Genomic DNA, 22,522 nt, shown 5'->3' on the forward strand with positions numbered 1-22,522 from the left:
TCTGGAAGGAATCCTAACTAGCATAGGTCTCCTCCTACGGTGGCTAAAATCAACTGGCCACTTAAAGGCTGATGGACAGCTCAATGACTGTCCAATCATCTATTTAGTTGAGCTGAAGCATGTTAACAATGAAGTAGCTGACATAGTACCAGCCGGAATTTAGGTGCCCAAACCCAATGTCTTCGAAAACCAAGGAAAATGGGTGTGGAGTGCATAACCAGCCCCATCTCTCCAATTAATTCAGGTCTGTATATGACTATTATTATACATTTCTATAACATTATATTCTCCACAATATTCTCTACCTAGTAGTGCTGTTGCACTAAAACATGTCCCATTTTCAGTGTGATACACTCTCAAATTTCCAATCTTATTCCTGAATTAAAATTCCATCTCAATATCAGTACACTATTCAAAAGCACATCAATGCATGCATAAGTATTTCAGCAGCTGAAACTGTGTTGCTGGAAAAGCGCAGCAGGTCAGGCAGCATCCAAGGAGCAGGAGAATCGACGTTTCGGGCATGAGCCCTTCTTCAGGAATTCTGAAGAAGGGCTTATGCCCGAAACGCCGATTCTCCTGCTCCTTGGATGCTGCCTGACCTGCTGCGTTTTTCCAGCAACACATTTTCAGCTCTGATCTCCAGCATCTGCAGTCCTCACTTTCTCTTAGAAAAAGTCCATATATAACCTGGCCTCCATCCTCGCACCCTTCCATCTGCCATTGACAAAGGGTCACCATTGGAAATGGTCTTATAGCCAATATGTAGCCTTTATGGAAGTGGAGAAGCAGCTATCATCATCCAAGGTGTTGGCACACTATGGTCCCAAGTGAGGTCTTGTGCTGAGATGTGATGCCTCCCTATAAATTCAAGGTAGTGTTGGCTCACAGACGGCCCAATGGAGAGTTAGAGGTTCTGTTCACTCTGAGAGCTGGCTCTGAGGGAGCTGGACCAGTGTCAAGGACTCTCCACCTGTGAATATAGGGTGACAGGATACCGGCCTATGTGGAGATATTTCAGTTTTTTTTGTTAACAGACATGAAAATGAAGTTAAAAATCACACAATACCAGGTTATATTTGGAGGCACTAGCTTTTGAAGTGCTGCTTTTTCATCAGGTGGTTGTGGAGCAGAAACCTACGACACGAATCTTATGATTCTGCTCCATAACTACCTGATGAAGGAGCGGTGCTCCGAAAGCTAGTGCCTCCAAATAAACCTGTTGGACTATAACCTGGTGTTCTGTGATTTTTAACTTTGTCCACCCCAGTCCAATACCGGCATCTCCAAATCATGAAAATGAAGAACTTACTAAGCCATTAAGAAGTTTATGTTTATTTTCATTAGAAAGTTGAAATAACATGTGATTGTTCATTGTTCATTCACAAGCATGTACATTATTCATGTTACATTGTTTGATTCACAACAACTTTAAATATTCAGACAAATTTTAAAATGTCGATTTGTTGCTCTTTGTTGTTTTTCCCTTCAGCATCTTTTTATCTTTCTGATAGTTCCCCATAACACGTTCCCATGTTCTTTGAAAAGCCTGCCGTTCTTTGGTAGTTGTTACATTTAACTGGTTCAATGTTCCTTCTTTCAATTGTGGCATATCATCAAATGATTTCCAGTTAAGATGGTTTGGAACATTAATTATAAGCTGTTCAGGTTGCATTTGCACGTATGACTTCATTTCATCAGTCAGTTTGTTTGCAATCTGTTCCAAAAACCTAAATAGGTATTCAGTAAATTGGTTCCAGTTTTCAATAAACCAATCAACTGTGTATTTTGCTTGAGCAATTGCATTTTCATAGCTTCCATTTAAGTAAACAATAGCTTCATCTAATTTAGTTTTGATTGTCCTTTTATAGCTAACTGTGTTATTCTTGATCTCTGTAAACACATCACCCAGAACATTTTTGGCTGCTTGAAAATAGTTAGGAATTACTTTTTCACTAATTTCTTGAAAGTAAGCCTGCTTAACCTTGAAATAGTCATTGAAAAATACTGTAGAATTTGCCATGAATTTTGTAACTTCATGCTTCAAACTACTGATATGTCTAACACTGGTATCAATTATTCTTGGACCTTCATCTTTTATATACTTCATTATTCTGTTCAACCACTCGATTAACTTATCTTCAATTTCTTTGTACTTTTCTGTATAGTTAAACAAGGATTGAGGAATATATTCATCAAAAAATGGCACCATGTGAAATCCTGCTTCCCGAATCTTTTCTGGAAGGAAGACTTCGTTTTCTTCAACAAGCTTTAGAAGGTATTCTTTCAAGTGATCTGCATTTGATTGCAACTGATCTGCATATGGAAAATTCACGGTTTCATTGTATAACTGGATTACTTGTGCTTTCACAGAGTTGAAGTTCATAGTCACTAAGTCTGCCTGTGTAATGCTGTTTAGATATTGTTCAATGTCAAGATTATTCATGATACTTAAAAGTTCAAGCATGTTCATTTCAACTTCTTTAAGAAACGTTTCTATGAGAGAAAGTATTTCTGAAACTTTCACAATTGTATCATTAGAAGGGAATCTCATCTCAAACCGTTTCACGTATTTGACTGCATTTCTAAGATCTACTTTGATAAAGTTATTGAATTTGTTCATAAATTGTGTTGCCTGATCTATGGACTTATTGTAAAGCTCTTGTCCTGTAAACTGACTGCCAAGTCCAGGCAGTTGTAATTTAGTGTATTTTAGAAACTTAATTGCTTCACTAATTAAGTCCTGCAACTTAGTCTGATACTCTTTTGTTAAATTTGAAATCATGTCCAGTAATGTGGCGACCTCTTGCTCAATGTCTACATTTGTTACTTTGGCTGCTGCTCCTTTGTAAAATGTATTTGTTGTTTCTTTCAGCGACTGATATTCTGAAGAAATACGATCAACAGTAGACTGGAGTTGACCATCTAACTCCTTAAGGCCATTGATTGCTTTTCTGTATACTTTATCGACATTCTGTTTCATCATGTCTTTAGCTTTTGAGGAGACAGCACTCATTTCTATTCCGAGATGCTCTGTGTGATACTTGTTTACACAATTATAGATGGCTTGAATCATCTTGGGTATTCTGTCCTTTAAGCCATTCGCCATATCTGTGGTAATATTATTACTCCAGTTGAACTCCACTTGAATATTTTCAGGGTTCTCAAGTGAGACTTTACTATCCAAAATAACTAAGTCAGAAGATTTCTGTGAAAAGAAAATCATTTATATTGAATGGAAAATCTACGTATAGGCTTAAAGGATTAAAATAGCTGAGAAATGATAGATCCAGACAATTCAATAGTTCCTCCGAAACATTCACTGTTGTCAATTGTACATTTAAATTTTATGTTGTATATTGCATTCAGAATAAGAGTAGAACTGAGGATCTGTGATGTCTTCACTCAGAGGCTGGTGAACCTTTGGAACTCCTTACCAGAATGCATTCACTAAATATATTCAAGACAGAGATTGATAGATTTCTAGATATTCAAGAAAGTAAGGGATGTGGGGATATGTGGGAAAATGGTGTTGTGGTAGAAGATCAGACGTGATCATGTTGAATGACAGAGAGTGCACACAGAAACATAGAAAATGGGAACAGGATTAGGCCATTAGCTCCTTTGTGCCTGCTTTACTGTTCAATATGATCATCCAACTCAATAGCAAGTTCCCACTTTCCCCCGATGTCCTTTGATCCCTTTAATCCCATGTACTATATCCAAATCCTTCTTGAATTTGGCCTTGACTGCTTCCAATGGTAATGATTTCCACAGGCTGGGTGCAGAAATGTCTCATTTCAGACCTATATACTTAGACTGTGACCTCTGATTCAGGACTCCCCACAGTAGGGCCATCCTTCCTGCATCTACCTTGTTTAGTGCTGTTGGAATTTTATAAGTTTCCAAAATAATTCCCTCATTGTTCTGAACTGCAACATATATATATTCCTAGCCAATTCCACATCTCATCATACGTCAGTCACACCACTCAAGGGATCCCAGGCTCAGGGAACCAAAGGACTTACTTTCATTCCTATTTTCTATTATTCTGTGCAAGGGCTGTGAATGGAAACATTAAGATGTGTAAGTTCCAAGTTTTGATTTAAGGCATTTACTTCATATATTGCATACATAAGAATGCAGTCACTTACTGGTTTATGGACATATAGCTTTGCATACAGAACATTTGGCATTTTCTTCTCGATTATCATTCCTAAGAATCCAGTAGATGGAGAGGAGACTGATGAAGAAATTCTACCATTATTCTGCCACATCCAAATGCTCAGGTCTGTGAACGTTGGGCTCTTGACATCTATTTTCAGATAACTTGCTAGTCTAATCAAGAAAATTAAATATATATATATATATATTATTTACTGTCTAGTGATGCAGCATCATAATTCATGTTTGAAGGCACAAAAAAAAACTTGTTTTATATTTATGCATTGGCAGAACACAATTTGCAGAAGCTGAAATTTGTAAATGACACATGACTGACTATGCCTGTTGGGTGAAGAGCAAAACGTCCATTAATCCATTAATAGGCAGAACTAAGAGAAGTTCAAATAAACCACAATTCAATATATTGGTGTGCAGATACCAGATCAGGACCAAATGTTATCTTAAAACCGAATGGTTTTATAATTGCAAATGCAAAGGTAAGCTCGGACATAGCTATATAGGGTGAGAATAAAAGAAGAAGTTACAGACAAGAGAATAATTCATAGTTCAACTAATTTGTTTCAGGTCAGCAAAAACATGCACTATTGCATTTCCTGAACCCTAAACTGCTGTTTCCATTTCAATTATGACTAAAGTAAATCTTAATATAATTGTTCAATCTAAAATATTAGTACTTGATGCACCAAATCAGAACTTCCCGTTTCTGCTGGAGACATTGAGCCCTTGTAATAGAACCTATTTGGTTTTCCTTTAAACCACAGTCTATGTGGAGGGCAGTAAAATGGGCAACTAATCAATTAACAATCCATTTTAGTTCCTTTCTACATCTGTAATGTTCTGCACTAAACATGGAAATAAAACTTTTGTTTTGAATATGTTGAAACTGGTGATATGACTTTACATATAACTCCTTCCTACATAGCTGGGAATTCTTTTTAGGTAACTGACACTTCAAGTTGTTATTGGTTGTCATTCAAATGAGCATCTGGAGATAAGACTTTGTTTTTAACTTCTACCAGAGGCTTGGTTCACCAAACAATTAAGGACATTTTCTTGTAATGATGCAAATTTACACTGTCAGGCAACTTATCATGCAAAATGTTAATTAAAATAGACATCTTACCCAAAATAATCAAAAATCCAATTCTGTTGCCAGTCAACACTTAAGTCAGGATGGGATAATGCATATGTTTCAAGAAGATTGTAGGTATTGTTGATATTACGTAAAGTTATGTTTGCTGTAAAAAGTGAGAAAAAAATCTTTCAAAATACATGCAAGGTGCTATCTATTCCATATTATAGTAAAATTATTCTTCAAAAAGTGCATTGAATCTTATATTTATATTTTAAACTCAATCACGTTAATAATTTAAATAAGCAAAATAAATTATTATAAATATCTTCCATAATTGTAAAAGACTGCATATTTGTATTGTTTTAATTTAACCCACGAACTAACAATAAAAAATAACAAACTATACAGAAAAAGACATCAAGATCAAAGCATAGTTTCTCGGGTCAATAATTAAATATTTAAATTTCTAGAAAAAAAATGACATCTTTACACTTACCACTTAAGTCATATTCCAGAAACCGTAATGTGGAACTGGATGTTGCTTCCACTAACGCAGTTAAGATATCTGCTTTATTTTGATCTGATTTCACAGTTGTAGTCCATGACGTATTATATATCGGAGACAAAACGTTGACTTTTCCAGTGAAAGACTTGAATGATGGTAGCACAAGTGCTAGAGGTAGTGCTGACTTCAGTGCTGGAATCTCCACTGTTTTTGCTGGGATTGTTATTGTTGGTAGCTCAAAGTCTGCAATTTGCTTTGTAATAAGGTCCAGATCCAGGTAATTTCCAAAGGACTTTGGTAGAGTGAACTGAGAAATTGTGATTTTGAATTTTGAGACAGTAAGGTACTGCTTAAGTTCAGTATAAGCTGAATGAAGGTTCACATTAGATATGTTAACTGCAATCAAATGTGGCAATAATATGTCAAATGGATGAACATTTATGTCTGACGGGATAACAATATTTGTCAAATTAATGGTGTATGATGGTACCTGAAGGGTAGTGTATGGGACTGTAAATTGGGGAGTGATGATTACTCTGGGCAGTTTTAGTTCTGAAAGCTGAAACTTGTAGGATGGCACAATAATGTTTATCAGGGGTATTTTGATTTCTGGAACCTCAACTTCATTAGGAATGTGATTTTTTTCCATCTGTAGAAATAGATTATTGGCAATCATTTCTGGTGCATTTTTGATTGCATCGGGAACACGAAGGGTAATCTCAGGAATATTTATCTTTAGACCATCGGCTACTACCTGCACTGGCAAAGGGATAATTAAGTAGTTTTCGTTCTTCATAAGGTCCACCGATGCAGATACATTTAAGTATTGTTGCTTCTCTTCGCTAGTAGTCAAGTCAAATTTCAGTATGTCCCACAAACTCTTTTCATATATTGGAAGCTCAATTTCTTTCAAAAAATCCAAATATCCCTGTAGGGAACCAGTCATGCCAAGATGCATTTTTTCTTCATTGTTTAACATTTCCACTTTATCACTGAAAGCTACTGAAAAGAGGTGACCATTATTATTCCATTTCACTTCTTGGGTCGTTGGTTCGACAGTTACAGCCACATCATGTTGTATATCTGCCAGATGCAATCCATTATTGAGTTGATAAATCTCACTTTGCAACTCAGCAGCCAAACTCCAGAATGATAATTCTAATGTAATTTTAGATTTTTGATGGCCATTTGTGTTGACTGTTGGTACATATTTTATGAAATTATCAGCAGAATGATCCAAGACGGCAATAAGATGAGCTGTGGATGCTTCAATAGTAAAGTTTTCATTTGTTGCAATCTTCCAAGAATTGCCAGAAGCAGTATCAATGGATGAACCTAATTCAAGTTTTACATTGGAATGAATATTATTTGAATCAAGATAAATACTTGAGCCACTGTTCAAGCTGCCAGAAAAATTGTTTTTCGATTGCACAGTTGCTTCAATATGTGCATTAGTTGAAGTTTCTAAATTCAAGGAAGACGTAATGTCTGCTAAGGTAACAGAATGGGATGCATTTCCTTGAACATTAATTTTCAAAGGCATGGACAGTCTGTAGTCAAGAGACATCTTTGATAGCAGGTTAGGCTTTGACTTTGCTTTTCCTTTCAGTTCATGTTTGAAGGTAAGATCAAGAGTGTCATGTTTAATTGATACGAAAGTACTTACTGAACCTTGAACATTCCTCTTTGTTAAATTTATGGTGTTGTTATGGTTTCCACGAATAATGTCATGATCAACAGAAATAGTTGTTGCTAGTTTCAGACCTCGCCGTCTTGCCATGCTTGTTGTCCCTTCTACTTTGAAGTTTGAAGTGAAGGTTGATGAAGATGAGACACTATAGCGAGCAGTTATGTCTGTCTGGTTGAAAAGTTCAACATGAGCGTTCAGAGTCACTAGACTTGATTTGAGTGAGAAATCAGAAGTCAAATTGCCCATAGCAGGAATCTTGATGGTATCTTGTACACGAGGCATTTTGATCTTTGGAAATGTCAATGTATATAAACTTTGAGGTATATGTTCTAATGTTAACTCAGGAGATGGTATGACAAAAGTGTATGAAGGCATAATAAAGTTGATGATGGGAAGTTTAAATATAGACGTTGTAATAGTTCTAGCAGTAACAAATCTGAATGTTGGGATTTCTAGTCTATAGGGGGATACTTCAATCTTCAGTCCTGGTATGGTATACCCTGGTATATGAAGCATTTTACCTGAAGGATTTCCTTGCAATCTACCAGACACTGCTTTCTCTAGTAAGTTCAAGCTTCTGTTTCTTGCCTGTTCAAATCTTGCATCAAAGAATAGAAGATAATCGTTAATCTGATTATAAACTGGCTTCATGTTTAGCTTGAAATTATGAAAGTCTTTGTTCTTTTTGTATTCAGTCTTTATGCTTAAACTAATTGACTGTTCGGTTGTTTTCAAGAAGGACTTCAGTCCAGTTTGTTCCCATAATGAAAAGGTAACGACAGGAGGTTTGCGGGTGGTACAAGGAAGTAATGAACAAACAGGGATGGAAACAGGTAAAGCTAGGAAATCAAGACTTGCATCACCATTCAGTCTAAGATGAATATTGATACTTTCCTCACTATTACCTACAAAAATGTCATGCGTATATCTGTATTGATTGAATGAAGAATTTACTTGCCATGAGAATTGCTGTTCATTAGGATTCAGTGTCAGTGCATAGTTATTCATGTATTCTATCTTGCCAGTGAGTGTGAAAGGGAAAGAAAGCTTTACATTGGCATTATTCTTTGCTCTAAAGTCAATTGCAAATGGTTCTGCTGTGAAGTGAAATGAATTTTCCACTGGACCTATTGCCAAACCATTAAGTTCAGATCTGTGAGATCCCACCAATTCCATCTTTAACATTGCTAGATCTGCTTTACCATTTGCATTGATGACACAACGAACAAAGCGATCCAAATTTGTTTCTGCATTCAAATTGAATTTGGCATTAAATGAAGAAAAGATCTCAGTCTTGAAGTTTTCTTTCAGTGTTACGTATTTGGTGTTGGTGTCACCCAAGAATGTCATTACTAGAGCAACTGCATTCAAATTTAACTTCAGTTCACTTTTGTGTGTTCCTTCATCGGAGAAGTTCTGAAAATTCAATTTTCCATTCCCAAACGTTGTGACAGACAGGGCTGCATTTGTTTCATCAACAGAGGTTTGAACAATGTTACGTAGAGAAACTCTGCTTGAGAATGGTTGCCGTGGAATAGTGAGCTTGTGTTTATAATGTGTCTCCATTTTAGTTCCTTTTAAAGTATTTATTAGTTCTGCATTGTAGGCTTCAGTAGTAATTGTTATATTTGTCCTTGCTGTTGAAATCACAGAGGGTCTTGTGAAAGTAAGATCACCCATGTGAGCAACATTGATAGCACTGTGGTGAAGTGTTATCCTTTCACTGAGTTCCAACTGAGTTTGCTCAGGAGATGACAGTTGGGCATTTGCTTCAAAGTCAAAGGATAAGATGTTGATACTTGACTTGCTCTTTGCCGTGATAAAAGCCAGAACTTTGGGGCTGTTTTGAACAACTGTAGTGTTGTGAATGCCAACGCTTGTATGAAGTCCATAGATGGGACAGTTAATAGTAAATGTTCCGGTGAGTTTCCCAAATGCAGGAACTGATACTTCATAAGGAATATGAGGAAGTTGGAATTCTGGAATCTTAATGTCATCTAACATGAAGTTGTCCAAATCTAGTTTTAGAATTTTTATATCTGGCATGTACAATGCACTGAAATCTATTTCAGGAAATTTCACATCTGGCAAGGTGATATTTAGGAAACTTAAGTCTGAAAACATATTGAATTCTCCAATGGAGAAATCAAAATTCCAGACATTTTTTATGAAGGTGACAGTAAGATTCTTCATCTTTTCAAAATCAATTGTGAAATCAGGGACAGTTACTAAATCCAAGATAACAAATGATGGTATAGTAATTTTAGCAGTAATGTTGATGTTATGCAAGTCCTTTAAGTTGATATGATAGGATTGAATTCTTAGATTTGTAAGAGGCACTGTAAATGATGGAGTATCAAACTCTGCCATTCTGAAAGCGCGAATGCTTATTTCAAACTGAGGCAAAGACATGAAACCTATGTCCAGTTCTGGAACAGTAAAACCTTCTTCCAGATATTGTAAGACTTGGTCCACTATTTCTGTAAATTTGTACTTTTCTGCAAAATTGCTAATTTCCTTCACTGTTTCATCATATGTATTTGAGAGGTGAACAATAAATACATTCCAATAGTCCACAGCAATACCCCAAACTCTTTGTAGTTCCTCTCTAATATTCATTCTATTCATCTGATCAAAGAGTTTCTCAATTCTGTCTCCATATATAGCTTCCACAAAACTGCGAAGTGGTAGAGCTATACTTCTGAGCACATCTGTCAATGGGTTGATTAATTCATTCAAGTTTTTCTGTTTCAGTTGCACAGCGTAATTCATGAATATCAACTGAATTTCCTGTATACTCTTATTTAATGCCTTAACGTTCTGTGATAGTTCTACCTCCTCCATTTTATCCTTGATTGTATTGATTATATTTTGGATCTGGGCATTGATTTGACTAACAAAATCATTATAATCAAACTGCCTTAAGTAAGTAATAATAGTGGTGAAGAACTCATTAACCTTGTCAACTAATGCTTGGTAATCATATAATTCTATCTGTTCAATTGCTTTATCAATGTACTGAACTGCTGTGTCAATGTGTGATTTCACAGGAATCTTTTTAAGAGTGGTAATAACTCCTTGTATTGTGTTCTTTACTTTCAGTGTTTTAATGAGGTTCATTGTTTCATTTAAAACATTCTGAGCTAAGAAGTCAATTTTATATGCAGTGATTACTTTCTGTATCTCAACATTAATGCTGCTAATTTTATCATCAATTTCATAGTGCTCCACCAGCCAGGAAAGCCCCTTATGCATATTCTCAATTATCTTCTTTGTCTCATGATTATATGCATTCAGATATTGTTCTAATTTTTCAATGATTGCATTAAAATTAATTAGCTTTCTTAACTCATTAGTGATTTCCTGAAAAGTAATATTCTGAATTTGCATTTGTAGTTCTTGTAACATATCTTGAAGCTGAGCTTTAATTTGATAATTTGCATCAAATTCCTGAATCCAATCAGCAATGTCATTTTTTAGAGTTTTCAGGTCAATTTTCTGGAGAAATTGCAGAATTGTGTTGATGGCACGGTCAGATGTTTTGGTTATTTGTTGCAGCATCTTTACAATTAGATTTATGACATTTTCAGCAGCCTTCTTCAATTCAGTTTTGTCACATTCTTTCAGATATGAAATAACTTCATACAGTGTGGTAAATGTACTGTTGTGAAACTCCATTAGAACAAACTGAAAGCGTTCAACTAATTGATTCTCTGTTACCAATGTTAATAATCTATCTCTTGCATCATTAAACGTGATGTTTAAATTCACATCCTTAATGAAATCATTCATTTGGCCTAATCCTTTCTTGCACTGCTGGACAAATTGACTCACTTTAATTTCCTTCAAGTGATTCTGAATGCTTTTCAGAAATGACTTAAGGTGAAGGGGCAGGTTTTTCAAGAATGGTAAGTTAATAACATGAACATTCCCATTTTTGTCATAATTCAAATTGCCTGAAATTTGAAATTTCTGAAGCTCACTTTGGTCAACGGAATTTGGTATGTCAAAGGGAAGGAAATAAACCTCCTTCAAGGGGACTAGAAAACTAAAGTCAACCTCCGCAGCATTTGCAATATCTATCCCAATTTTTTCTGGATTATTGTAGGCGTCAATTGTTTGCACGTAAGTATTATTGTTTAACCGACTCTTTAGTGACCACTTGCTTGTCTGCTCAGTTGGAATGAACAAAACATTTAAATTGCTTTCGAGAAGGGACTTTAGCAATCTTTGATCCGGCACTTTATGCTCAGAAGTTCCTTTAAAGTTATGATGAAGTGCAAGTGCTAATGGCTCAGCCTTCATTTGGACCTTGTTGCTAAGCTCTCCATTGTGGAAGCCCCAGACATTAATAAGTCCTTTAGCAGAGGTATCAGCTTCAAATGCGAACACAAATGGTATAGCTGTAGAGAGTACCTTATTGTGAAACTGTAGTGCTCCTGCTTTGAATAATGCATCACTTAAGAATTTTGCAGAAAATCCATTAATTTCCAAATTCAGCATCTGGTTAATTTTCATAGATTCCAATTTTCCAGTTGTGTTTGCACTTAATAAAGCCTTCCAATCAGCACATTTCAAAATGTACCTATGATCCACATGATTTTCATCCTGTGATCCCGTCAATTCACCCTGAAATTCAAACTTTAAAGGTTCAAGTGAAAGTTGCATATTGTGAGAAGCAATTAACTGTTGATAGTTGAATCTGTTATCAAAACTGATTGAAGCTATGAAAGGTTGCATGCGCAATACAGATCTTTGCTGGTATTTGATACTAGAATCTGAAGAGCTGCCAGCCTCAACTGTGTCCACTGCAGCTAATGCCCAAGAACCAATAACAAGGTGATGTACATGGTTAAATTGAGCTTCTTTGAAAAATGCCTCTGTTTTTGTATGGAGTATCAACCCGTTCTCTTTGTTAAATTGGAGATCAATGCTATTTGTTGCATTAGTTTCCCAAGTAACACTTGAATAAAAACTGTTGGCATTTATTCCAGTACTTTTTGCTTTTCCTTCAATATTCAAGTTAATTAAATTATTTGTTTGATCATTGATACCAATGGTCATGACAGCTCCATCTTGATTAATGATTGTTTTGAATTTTTGCTTCACAATGAAAGAATATATTTCCATACTTGAGTACACTTCAGTTGATAAACCACTGTTAGCAATTTTCAGAATTCCTACGTTTGTTACACCAGGGAAGCCAGTATTGGACTTTACTTCAAGACCGTCCTTATTAAAGGTACCAATCAAGCTGTTGTGGAACATCTTGGCATAATATTGGGCATTCCATTTATGTTCAGCTACAACATGCTTTTCAAATACTGAAAGACTCAGGCTGTTGGTTGCAGCCATCTGGTTGTATTTTCCTTCTGTTTTCAACAAGAGATAAAGTTGATCATTAACATAAGTAAGTTCATCTTCTGTTTTTAAGGAAACACCAAACAATTCAGCTATCAGATTGTTCTCCATCTTAAGCTCTGCAATATCGTAAGTCAATTTTATCTTACTGCTGACGTCCCCATTATCGGAATGACTTGAAGTATTACAGATCAGTTCAAATTTCTCAGTGCTTGCTGTTACTCCTATGACATTTTTCAAATGTAAGCATGATCCATCAGTGGTTGATTCAAACTTGAAAATATTGTTTTTGTAGCTATTAACCATCTTGTTGTTAACTTGAATCAATGCTGAATTAAAGTTTGAAGCAGAATCGCCACTAAATTCAGCAGTATTCCTATCAATCATTTGCGACATTCTGTAAGTCCAGGTAGAGTCATATGAAGAGATATTTAAAACTCCATTTGCTGTTCCTTCTATCTTTACAAGTGAATATTCATTTGCAACCTTCAATGATGAATGCAAAGAGGCTTCTATTCCTAAGTTACTGACTGCATCCCATTCATAGTTCATTTCAGTTTTCGTCTGATTCATAAGATTGAACTTGATTTGAGACTCTAGTAGTTTGTGTTGAAATTTAGAAGCAACATTGAGAGTAAACGTGTCCTTGGTCTGTTGATTTAAAAGTGTTTCACCTGTGGTAAAGGATATATTTGTTATGCATATAGTATATTGAGTGCAGTAATGAAATACATCAAAGCAGTAGCATTTATAGCTGTGGAAGTTTGTTAAATGTAAAAGCTCTAATTTGGTACTAAGTAAAAATAAGTTTGCACAAAAATAACAATTTAAAACAAAGCCGAATTGCTAATTATAATCACCTATAACATTTTGTTTTCATTTGCATAACATAAGGTTTCCAGTATCTATTTTAAATGCTTGAGGGTAATTTTTTGTAATAGTTTTTGTCTTACTTCTTAAAATGTCATTGCTGTTTAAGTTAGAGTTAAGAATCATGCATGTCCCACAGAATAGAATGCCATCGGTTTAAATATCAGATTTATAACTTCAGATGAACTCTTCTAAAATATATTGTATAATGGAAATTAAATACTCTTAAACAATAAGTATCAGAAATCCATAGATAAAAGACAAAGGCTGGAATATTCCAAATACAGACAGCAGGTCTAAAGGGACTTTATTATATAAGACAGTGGGCTTATCAGAACTCTGCAATAGTCCCACCTCCACAGACCAAAACTCATGTCAAATAATGACCATTTAAGGACTTATACCTGCCTGAGCTGCAATTATTACCACTCCAGGATAAAGTGGTAATCCTGTATAGGTAGGGCATCGGTTGAGGAGTCAGGGAGGTGGGGAGTCAGGGAGATGGGGTGGTAGGAGATGGCTTTTACACTATACTGCACATAGGCCAATAAAACGGCGGCATGGTGGCTCGATGGTTAGCACTGCTGTCTCGCGGCACCAGTGACCGGGTTCGATTCCCGCTTTGATCGACTGTGTGGAGTTTGCACTTTCTCCCCGTGTCATGTGAGTTTCCTCTGGATGCTCTGGTTTCCTCCCACAATCCAAAGATGTGCAGAATAGGTGAATTGGCCATGATAAATTGCCCATAGTGTTAGGTGCATTAGTCAGAGAGAAATAGGTCTGGGTGGGTTACTCTTCGGAGGGTCGGTGTGGACTGGTTGGGCCGAAGGGCCTGTTTCCACACTGTAGGGAATCTAATCTAATCTATTGATATTAATCTGTGCAGAAACTGAGCATGGGTCAGGAAGGGTGAGTGCAGAGAACCAGCCCCTGACCTCTGCTTCTAATTCCAATGGCCCCATCTCTCTGCAATTTCCATGCTACAAGAGCATGTTCTCCCAAACAATGACACTCTCCTGTTCTGGGGTCACTCCTACATCCTGAGAAGCTGAGTTGTTGTCATCAACAGCAGCTAGGGCCTCCTCAATGGCACTGCCATGTGTTCGAGCCGGTGGCCTGTGTTTGGCTGCAATTTTCAGCAACAGACACTTCCTTGCTTGGGATGCTAACACGAGCAGAAAGCTTTCTGGACACCAATTAGTTGTCTGACTGCCAGAACATCCTACTATTGCATAGCATCTAAAAGGACGTAGGTTAATTTGTATTGCTTTCATGAAGATACAGCCCAATGATTCAATTATTTTAAAAGGATTCATGAAGAAATTTCTTACCTGTGAGATGATAGGACAGAAAATCAAATGCTGAGACTGCATGAATATCTACTTTAGTAGAATATTTCCTTCTGTCTTTCTTTGAATTGTATTCAGCCGTGAACTTAGAGGAGCAATTGTAGTAATTACTGTTCATGTTGGTGGAAAATTGCAACCTTTTAATTAAAGGAATTTGCAGATTGTATGTTTTAGGAATGGTAATAGTTGGAGTGGAAGTTATTGGTGGATTGTCATTTTCATTTAATTGACCTCCAAACACCTTCGTAAGCATCAGTTTTAAATCCATTAATTTGGAATAAAATGGATATTCTCTCTCTGTTCCACCAAAAGGAATTGGAACTTCAATAATCTTCTTCTCATTGCTAAATGTGCCTGCAATAGATCCATAACTGTAGGAAGACAAGTAAACAAACAAGCAAACAAAGAAATAAGATGCAGGAGAAGGACACAATCTTCATAAAATGTATCAAAAGCATACAAACATACATATTAGGACCAGGAGTAAGGCATTTGGCTACTCAAGTGTGTGCCAATATCATGGCTCATCCAGAAGAGAAAGAAATTGTTAACAGGCTAAGTGGAGACTGAAGGTTTACTTGATGGGCTCATCGCTCCCCTGATCTGTACTCAATGGTGCAAAAGGCACTCAGCATCTTGAGCCAAGCCCTCTGCCTCTATTTTACAGCCTGTGTAATGTGTTTTTTTTTTAAATTTAATCATTCTAGGCCAGCATTCATGCCCATCTCTAATTACCCAGAGGTAGTTTAGGTCAACCGGGGTCACATAGGGGCAAGACCAAGTAAGAATGGTAGCTTCCTTCCCTAAAGAATATTGGTGAACTACCATTGTCATCATCAGAATCTTAATTCCAGATTTTTGCTGATTTCAAATCCCACCATCTGCCATGGCAGGATCCCTGGAATATTCTATAGGTCACTGGATTAATAGTCCAGCCATTAAAACATTAGGGCCATCACCTATGTTTCACAGTTAGTGCATCAGTATACTTTGACGGTACACTGATGTACTGACTTTGAATATATATTTGTTCTATCATTGCTGCATCTTAATATGTGACCTGAGGGTATTTAGATCTCAAATTTTATCTCATCAGGAATCACTGGAAGCATGATGTGCTACTGGAAGCATTTTGTTAATGTTGTTCTGTTATAACTAATACTTTATGACTAGTCCAGATACTTAGTATGTTTATGAGTGCAATGTTTGTACATCAAGTCTACTTATAGCAAATATTTGTTGGATTGTTCAATATCACAATATTCAATTCCTGTTTCTCTTGTTTTGGGACAGGACATAAACATTGTTGTATTCAGTAAAATGCCTTGTTGGAAGCAAAGCTCACATGATGTACCAGTTCTAACACTTAAAACATGTTCCTTATTACATGAGTGAACCTGATTTACATATGTTAATGAAGTGCATCTATAGTGGCTCAATTGGATGTCTGAAAACCAGTTTTCATGTGAATAGGAACATGATTCAGATTTTAAACTTTTTAACACTGTGTTTGACCCTTTCCAATTTGTCACAGTGGATGTGTTGGCTGTGTGGATGGAGCAGGGAGAATGGATGAATAATAAATTATTCACCTTAAAGTGATAACTAATATTTTTAAGAATGGAACCCACACCAGGTTGAATTTGTTTGTAGGTTTTATGTTTTTCCATCAACACAAGATTGATTTTGTACATGAAGTTCTGTGAAGTTCAATCTGAAGTTCACTCTAAAAGCATGGTGGCTTGGTGGTCAGCACTGCTGCCTCACTGTGCTAGGGACCTGGGTTTGATTCCAACCTCGGGCAACTGTCTGTGTCAAATTTGTGTTTTCCCTGGGTCTGCATGGGTTGCTCTGGTTTCCTCCTACAGTCAAAATATGTGCAGGTTAAGGTGTTCTTCAGAGGGTCAACGTGGACATTGTGGGGATTTTATGATTCTAAATATTGATGCCTCTTTTGGGAAATTCTAATGAAACATTAACTGTGACAATGCAACATTCTGTCTCAATGAAAAGCTATGATTTCCAGTTACAGAATGGGGGAAACTGTGGTAATGTCACTAGCATAATAATTTAGAATTCAACCTTGGTAACATTGATTCAAATCTTATCTGGTCATAAATGCAATTAATAAATCTGGAAATCTGGTTGCTATAGCTTGTCATAAACCCCATTTGGTTCTACAATATCTACACGTGACTCCAGGCCAATAGCAATGAATCGTAACTGCCCTCTAACATGGTCTAGGAGAAAATGAGGATTGCAAATGCTGGAGATCAGAGTCCTGATGAATGGCTTATGCCCGAAATGTCGATACTCTTGCTCCTCGGATGCTTCCTAACTTGATGTGCTTTTCTAGCACCACAGTCTCGACTCTAAAATGGTCTAGCAAGCCACTCAGTTGCATCAAACTATGACAAAGCCTAAGATACTGAATGAAACATACAGACCTCCCTGCAACAATCTAGGCAGCAGAAACGCCAATAGTTGGCAATTTGTGCCAAAATGGGAAGAGCAGCCCCACAGACAAGTCAAGAAACAGCCTGATGTATCCCTATGGATTGGTTAGGGTTGTGGTAAAAACAATGACTGCAGATGCTGGAAACCAGATTCTGGATTAGTGGTGCTGGAAAGGCACAGGTTGTAATAAGTTCCAGAAAACATCTTCAGTACTATTGCTAGAATCTTGTCAGACCCCGTAACCATTGCAGTGCCTTCAGTCATTTCTTGATATCATGTGGAGTGAATATAACGTGGGAAATGGGAGGTTATGCACTCTGGCTGGAACTGAATATTATTTAAATTGTAAAAGATTACAGATTGATTTGGGGATCCTCATGCTTGAGTCACAATAAGCTAACATCCAAAATCAGTGAGTAGCATGGAAGGGAAATCAGATGTTGCCCATTGTGTAAAAGGAATGGAGTATAAAACAGGGGGATCTTGCTAAAACCAAAAAACATCACTAATCAGATCATGGCTGGAATACTGTGAACAGTTTTGGGTCCCCTCTCTAAGGAAAGATACACTGGTGCTGGAGGCAGACCAGAAATGGTGCATGAGGATGATTCCAGGTATGGATGGAACTCTTTCCCCATTGATGTTATGCGTCTACATGTACCAAATGATTGCAGTGATTCCAGAAGGCATCTCACCATTACCTTCTCAAGAACAACCAGTCGTGGACAATAAATGCTGGCCCAGTTAGCAATGCCCACTTCCCATGAATGAGAAAGAACAAAAAGAAATTGGTAGCATTTTGACTCCTCAAGTACTGAAACTGTCCCTGTCTGCAAGCAGTAACACCTGAACAACATCCAGGCTTGGCTGATAACAGGCAAGTGACATTGCCTGGTGCTTGTGTGGTGTATATGAAAAAGTGAGAATCCAACCTTTCCTCTTGGTATTCAATATTGTTACTGTCCTTAGTCCCCACTACTAATATCCTTGGGATTACCATTGACCAGGAACTGCTGTGGATAAGCCAACAAAGACAGCAGGACTTATACACTTAGGTAAGGTTCTAGGGAGTGTTGCTGAACAAAGAGACCTTTAATGCAGGTTCATAGTTCTTTGAAAGTGGAGCGGCAGGTAGACTGGGTAGTGAAGAAGGCTAGGAGAAAATGAGGACTGCAGATGCTGGAGATCAGAGTTGAGAGTGTGTGGTGCTGGTAAAGCAAGCAGGTCACGCAGCATCCGAGGAGCAGGAGAATTGACGTTGAAAGGCTCTTGCCCGAAATGTCGATTCTCATGCTCCTCGGATGCTGCATGATGTAGTGAAGACGACATTTGGTATGCTTGCCTTTATTGCTTAGTGCACTGAATATAGGAGTTGGGATGTCATCTTGCGGCTGTGCAGGACATTGGTTAGGCCAATTTGGAATACTACATTCAATTCTGGTCACCCTTCTATTAGAAGGATATTGTGAAACTTGATAGTGTTCAGAAAAGATTTAAGAGAGTATTACCAGGGTTGAAGGGTTTGAGCTATAGGGAGACGCTAAATAGGGTGGGGCTGTTTTCCCTGGAGCTTCGGAGGCTGAGGGGTGACCTTACAGAAACTGAAAAAATCATGAGGGCCATGGACAGGGTGAATAGCCAAGGTCTTTTTTCCCAGGGAAGGGAAGTCCAAAACTAGATGGCATAGGTTTAAGGGGAGAGGGGAAAGATTTAAAAGGGGCAACCTTTCCATGCAGAGGGTGGTGTGTATATGGAACAAGCTGCCAAAGGAAGCTGTGGACACTGATATAATTACAATATTTAAAAGTTATGTAGATAGGTGCATGGACAGGAAGGGTTTTGAGGGATATGGGTTAAGTGCTGGCAAATGGGACTAGATTAATTTGGGAGATCTGGTTGATATGTACAGGTTGGACTGAAGGGTCTAATTCCATGCTGGACAACCACATGACTCTGTATAAATAAAGTGGTGCCAAGAATGGTTTAGAGGCTAAGAATTATGCAATAAGTAACTCACTTCCTAAATCCTCAAAACCATCTGCAAGGTACAAGACTGAAGTGTGATAGAGTATTCTTGATTTGCCTAGTTGAGTGCAACTTCAGCAACACTCAAAGAGCTTGACACCACCCATGCCGATTGGTTGACACCACATCCACTCCTACACTACTGTTGCACAGGGCTGCAATATAAGGTCTACTGCATTAGCTCACCCAAGCTCATTCAACTCCACCATTTAAACCTGCATCTGAAAAGGCAAAGGCAGCAGATGCATAGGAACACCATGACCTGCAAGTTTTCCTTCAAATCATAACCATCCTGACTTGGAACTATATTGCTGTTTTTTTCCTGATGCTGGGTCAAAATCCTGGAACCCCCTTCCTTAGTGTCCATACACCTGTTGGACTGTATGAATTTAAGATGTCAGCTCACTACCACCTTCTCCATGGAACTTAAGGGTGAATAATAAATGCTGGACTAGCCACAGAGCTCTATATCCAATGAATCAGTGTAAGTGAAGCTGACCATGGCTCAGAAAGGATTGTTTTCAATGACTTGGTAGAACATGGCCAAGGGCACATGCGATGGGTAATGATCTATCCATAAGATGTAGAGTGCCATGAATGCATTCGCTTCCTGTAAAAAAACTACTCCCTTCTGTCACTCCCTGTTTCCTGTCATAGTATTGTGTCACAATTAAAATTACTTCTGAATCGATCACATCTCTGTTGTGTTTTCTCATATATTTCCATCCGAGATAGGTACTGATAATTATTACTGACTTCAGAGACTGCTCAAGTTGGATGCTGCAATGTCACTATTGAGAACAGCATGACTTACTGTGGAGTTACCAAGATGTGAATTCTGAAAACCAGCAGTCTGCAGTTTGCATGCTCCCAGCATGCAATGTCAGACTGAGTCATTCCCCTGACTACATGGATTCCCCATTGATTCCACGCCATAATGAGAAATGGCCCATTACATTGCCGAAGTCAAGCATCTGACTTTAAAGAAAATGGTTTAGGCATAAAAAAGGTACCAACTTGAAGTATTTTTGAATTGGTATTCAAATTAAAAAGCTGGAGTAGCAACTTTAATTTTGTAAGACCTGGGTTTAATAATATTAATGTTGTTGTTTAATATAGGATAAAGTCAGCCAACTTCTTTCACCAAAGGAAAGCAGAGAACCAAGTGGGTTGCTAATAATAACACTTCCAGTGAAAGCAATTCCAGAATTTATTCCACCGGTTACCATTATGGGATTTGAACTCATATCTTTAGAAAATTTGCCAGGGCCTTTGAATTATTAGGCCAATGACATCATCACAACTATGCTGGCTCTCCTCCAACTCCAGACAAAGCATCCCTCCAGTGTACACGCAGGCTATTTGGCCCATGAAGTCCACACTGAAAGAACGTTCATCCCAGAACCACCCCTCCCTCCCCCCACTTATCCCTGTAATCCTACTTTTTCCATGGTCAGTCCACCTAACCTGCATATTTTTGGACTGTTCGAGGAAACCAGAGCACTTGGAGGAAACTCAGGTAGACATAGGGAGAACGTGCAAACTCCATACAGTTGCCTGAGGCAGTCCTAACCACTGAGCCACTGTGCCTTCCCTATATCAGCCCAGCTAAAAAAAAGGTTATTTCAGTGGGTTTCCTGATCATTCCATGTTTATTTAGTGTTGAGACTCTAACATTATAACAGAATGGTCACTGATGTTCACGTATTCCAAGTGTAAAACAGCTAATGATGGAACGCAGGGAGAACTAGCCATTTGGATACAGACTGGCTTGAAGGTAAGAGACTGAGGGCAGTGGTGGAGGGTTGTTTTTCAGACTGGAGGCCTGTGACCAGTGGAGTGCCACAAGGATCAGTGATGGGTTCACTGCTTTTTGTCATTAATATAAATGATTTGGATGTGAACATAGGAGGCGTAGTTAGTAAGTTTTCAGATTACACCAAAACTGGAGGAGTAGTGGACAGTGAAGAAGGTTACCTCAGAGTACATTAGGATCTTGATCAGATGGGCCAATGGGCTGCAGAGTAGCAGATAGAGTTTAAATTAGATAAATGCCAGGTGTTATGCTTTGGAAAGGCAAATCTGAGCAGAACTTATACACTTAATGATAAGGTCCTGGGGAATGTTACTGAACAAAGAGATCTTGGAGTGCAAGCTCATTGTTCTTTGAAAGTAGAGTCACAGGTAGATAGGATAGTGAAGAAGGCGTTTGGTATGCTTTCCTTTATTGGTCAGAGTATTGAGTACAGGAGTTGGGAGGTCATGTTGTGTCTGTACAGGACATTGCTAAGGCCACTTTTGGAATATTGCCTGCAATTCTGGTCTCTTTCCCATCAGAAAGATGTTGTGAAACTTGAAAGGGTTTAGAAATGATTTATAAGGATATTGTCAGGGTTGGAGGGTTTGAGCTATAGGGAGAGGCTGAATAGACTGGGGCTGTTTTCCCTGGAGCATTGGAGGCTGAGGGGTGACATTATAGAGGTTTATAAAATCATGAGGGGCATGGATAGAATAAATAGACAAGGTCTTTTCCCTGGGTGGTGGGAGTCCAGAACTAGAGGGCATAGGTTTAGGGTGGGAGGGGAAAGATTTAAAAGGGACCTAAGGGGCAACTTTTTCACACAGAGAGTGGTACATGTATGGAATGAGCTGTCAGAGGAAGTGGTGGAGTCTCGTACAATTACAGCATTTAAAAGGCATCTGGATGGGTATATGAATAGGAAGGGTCTGGAAGGATATGGACCAATGCTGGCAAATGGGACTAGATTAGGTTACGATATCTGGTCGGCATGGACGAGTTGGACCGAAGGGTCTATTTCCGTGCTGTACATCTCTATGACTCTATGACTGTATGAATCAGTGATGTTTTGGAGGTTCCGGTGTTGGACTGGGGTGGACAAAGTGAAAAATCACACAACACCAGGTTATAGTCCTACAGGTTAGCACTTCCAAATAAACCTTTCGGATTACAACCTGGTGTTGTGTGATTTTTAATTTTGTATGAA

General features: G+C 37.9%; 1 protein-coding gene across 1 annotated transcript in view; it reads right to left on the reverse strand.

Moving 5' to 3' along the window:
* Positions 1-1,319: 1,319 nt before the first annotated feature.
* Positions 1,320-22,522, reverse strand: part of apoba (apolipoprotein Ba) — a 67,670-nt gene continuing 46,467 nt past the window's right edge. Inside the window, exons 25-29 of the mRNA XM_043676695.2 lie at positions 15,018-15,406; positions 5,757-13,490; positions 5,309-5,423; positions 4,155-4,338; positions 1,320-3,208 (exon numbers count right to left, since the gene is read on the reverse strand). Coding sequence (XP_043532630.2) covers positions 1,451-3,208; positions 4,155-4,338; positions 5,309-5,423; positions 5,757-13,490; positions 15,018-15,406 — 10,180 coding nt within the window. The 3' untranslated portion in view covers positions 1,320-1,450. The remainder of the gene's footprint in view (positions 3,209-4,154; positions 4,339-5,308; positions 5,424-5,756; positions 13,491-15,017; positions 15,407-22,522) is intronic.

Source organism: Chiloscyllium plagiosum, unplaced genomic scaffold (genome assembly GCF_037043375.1).
Source record: "Chiloscyllium plagiosum isolate Xiang-an unplaced genomic scaffold, Cpla_swu_hap1 HiC_scaffold_3, whole genome shotgun sequence".
In the NCBI taxonomy this organism is placed as follows: domain Eukaryota; kingdom Metazoa; phylum Chordata; class Chondrichthyes; order Orectolobiformes; family Hemiscylliidae; genus Chiloscyllium; species Chiloscyllium plagiosum.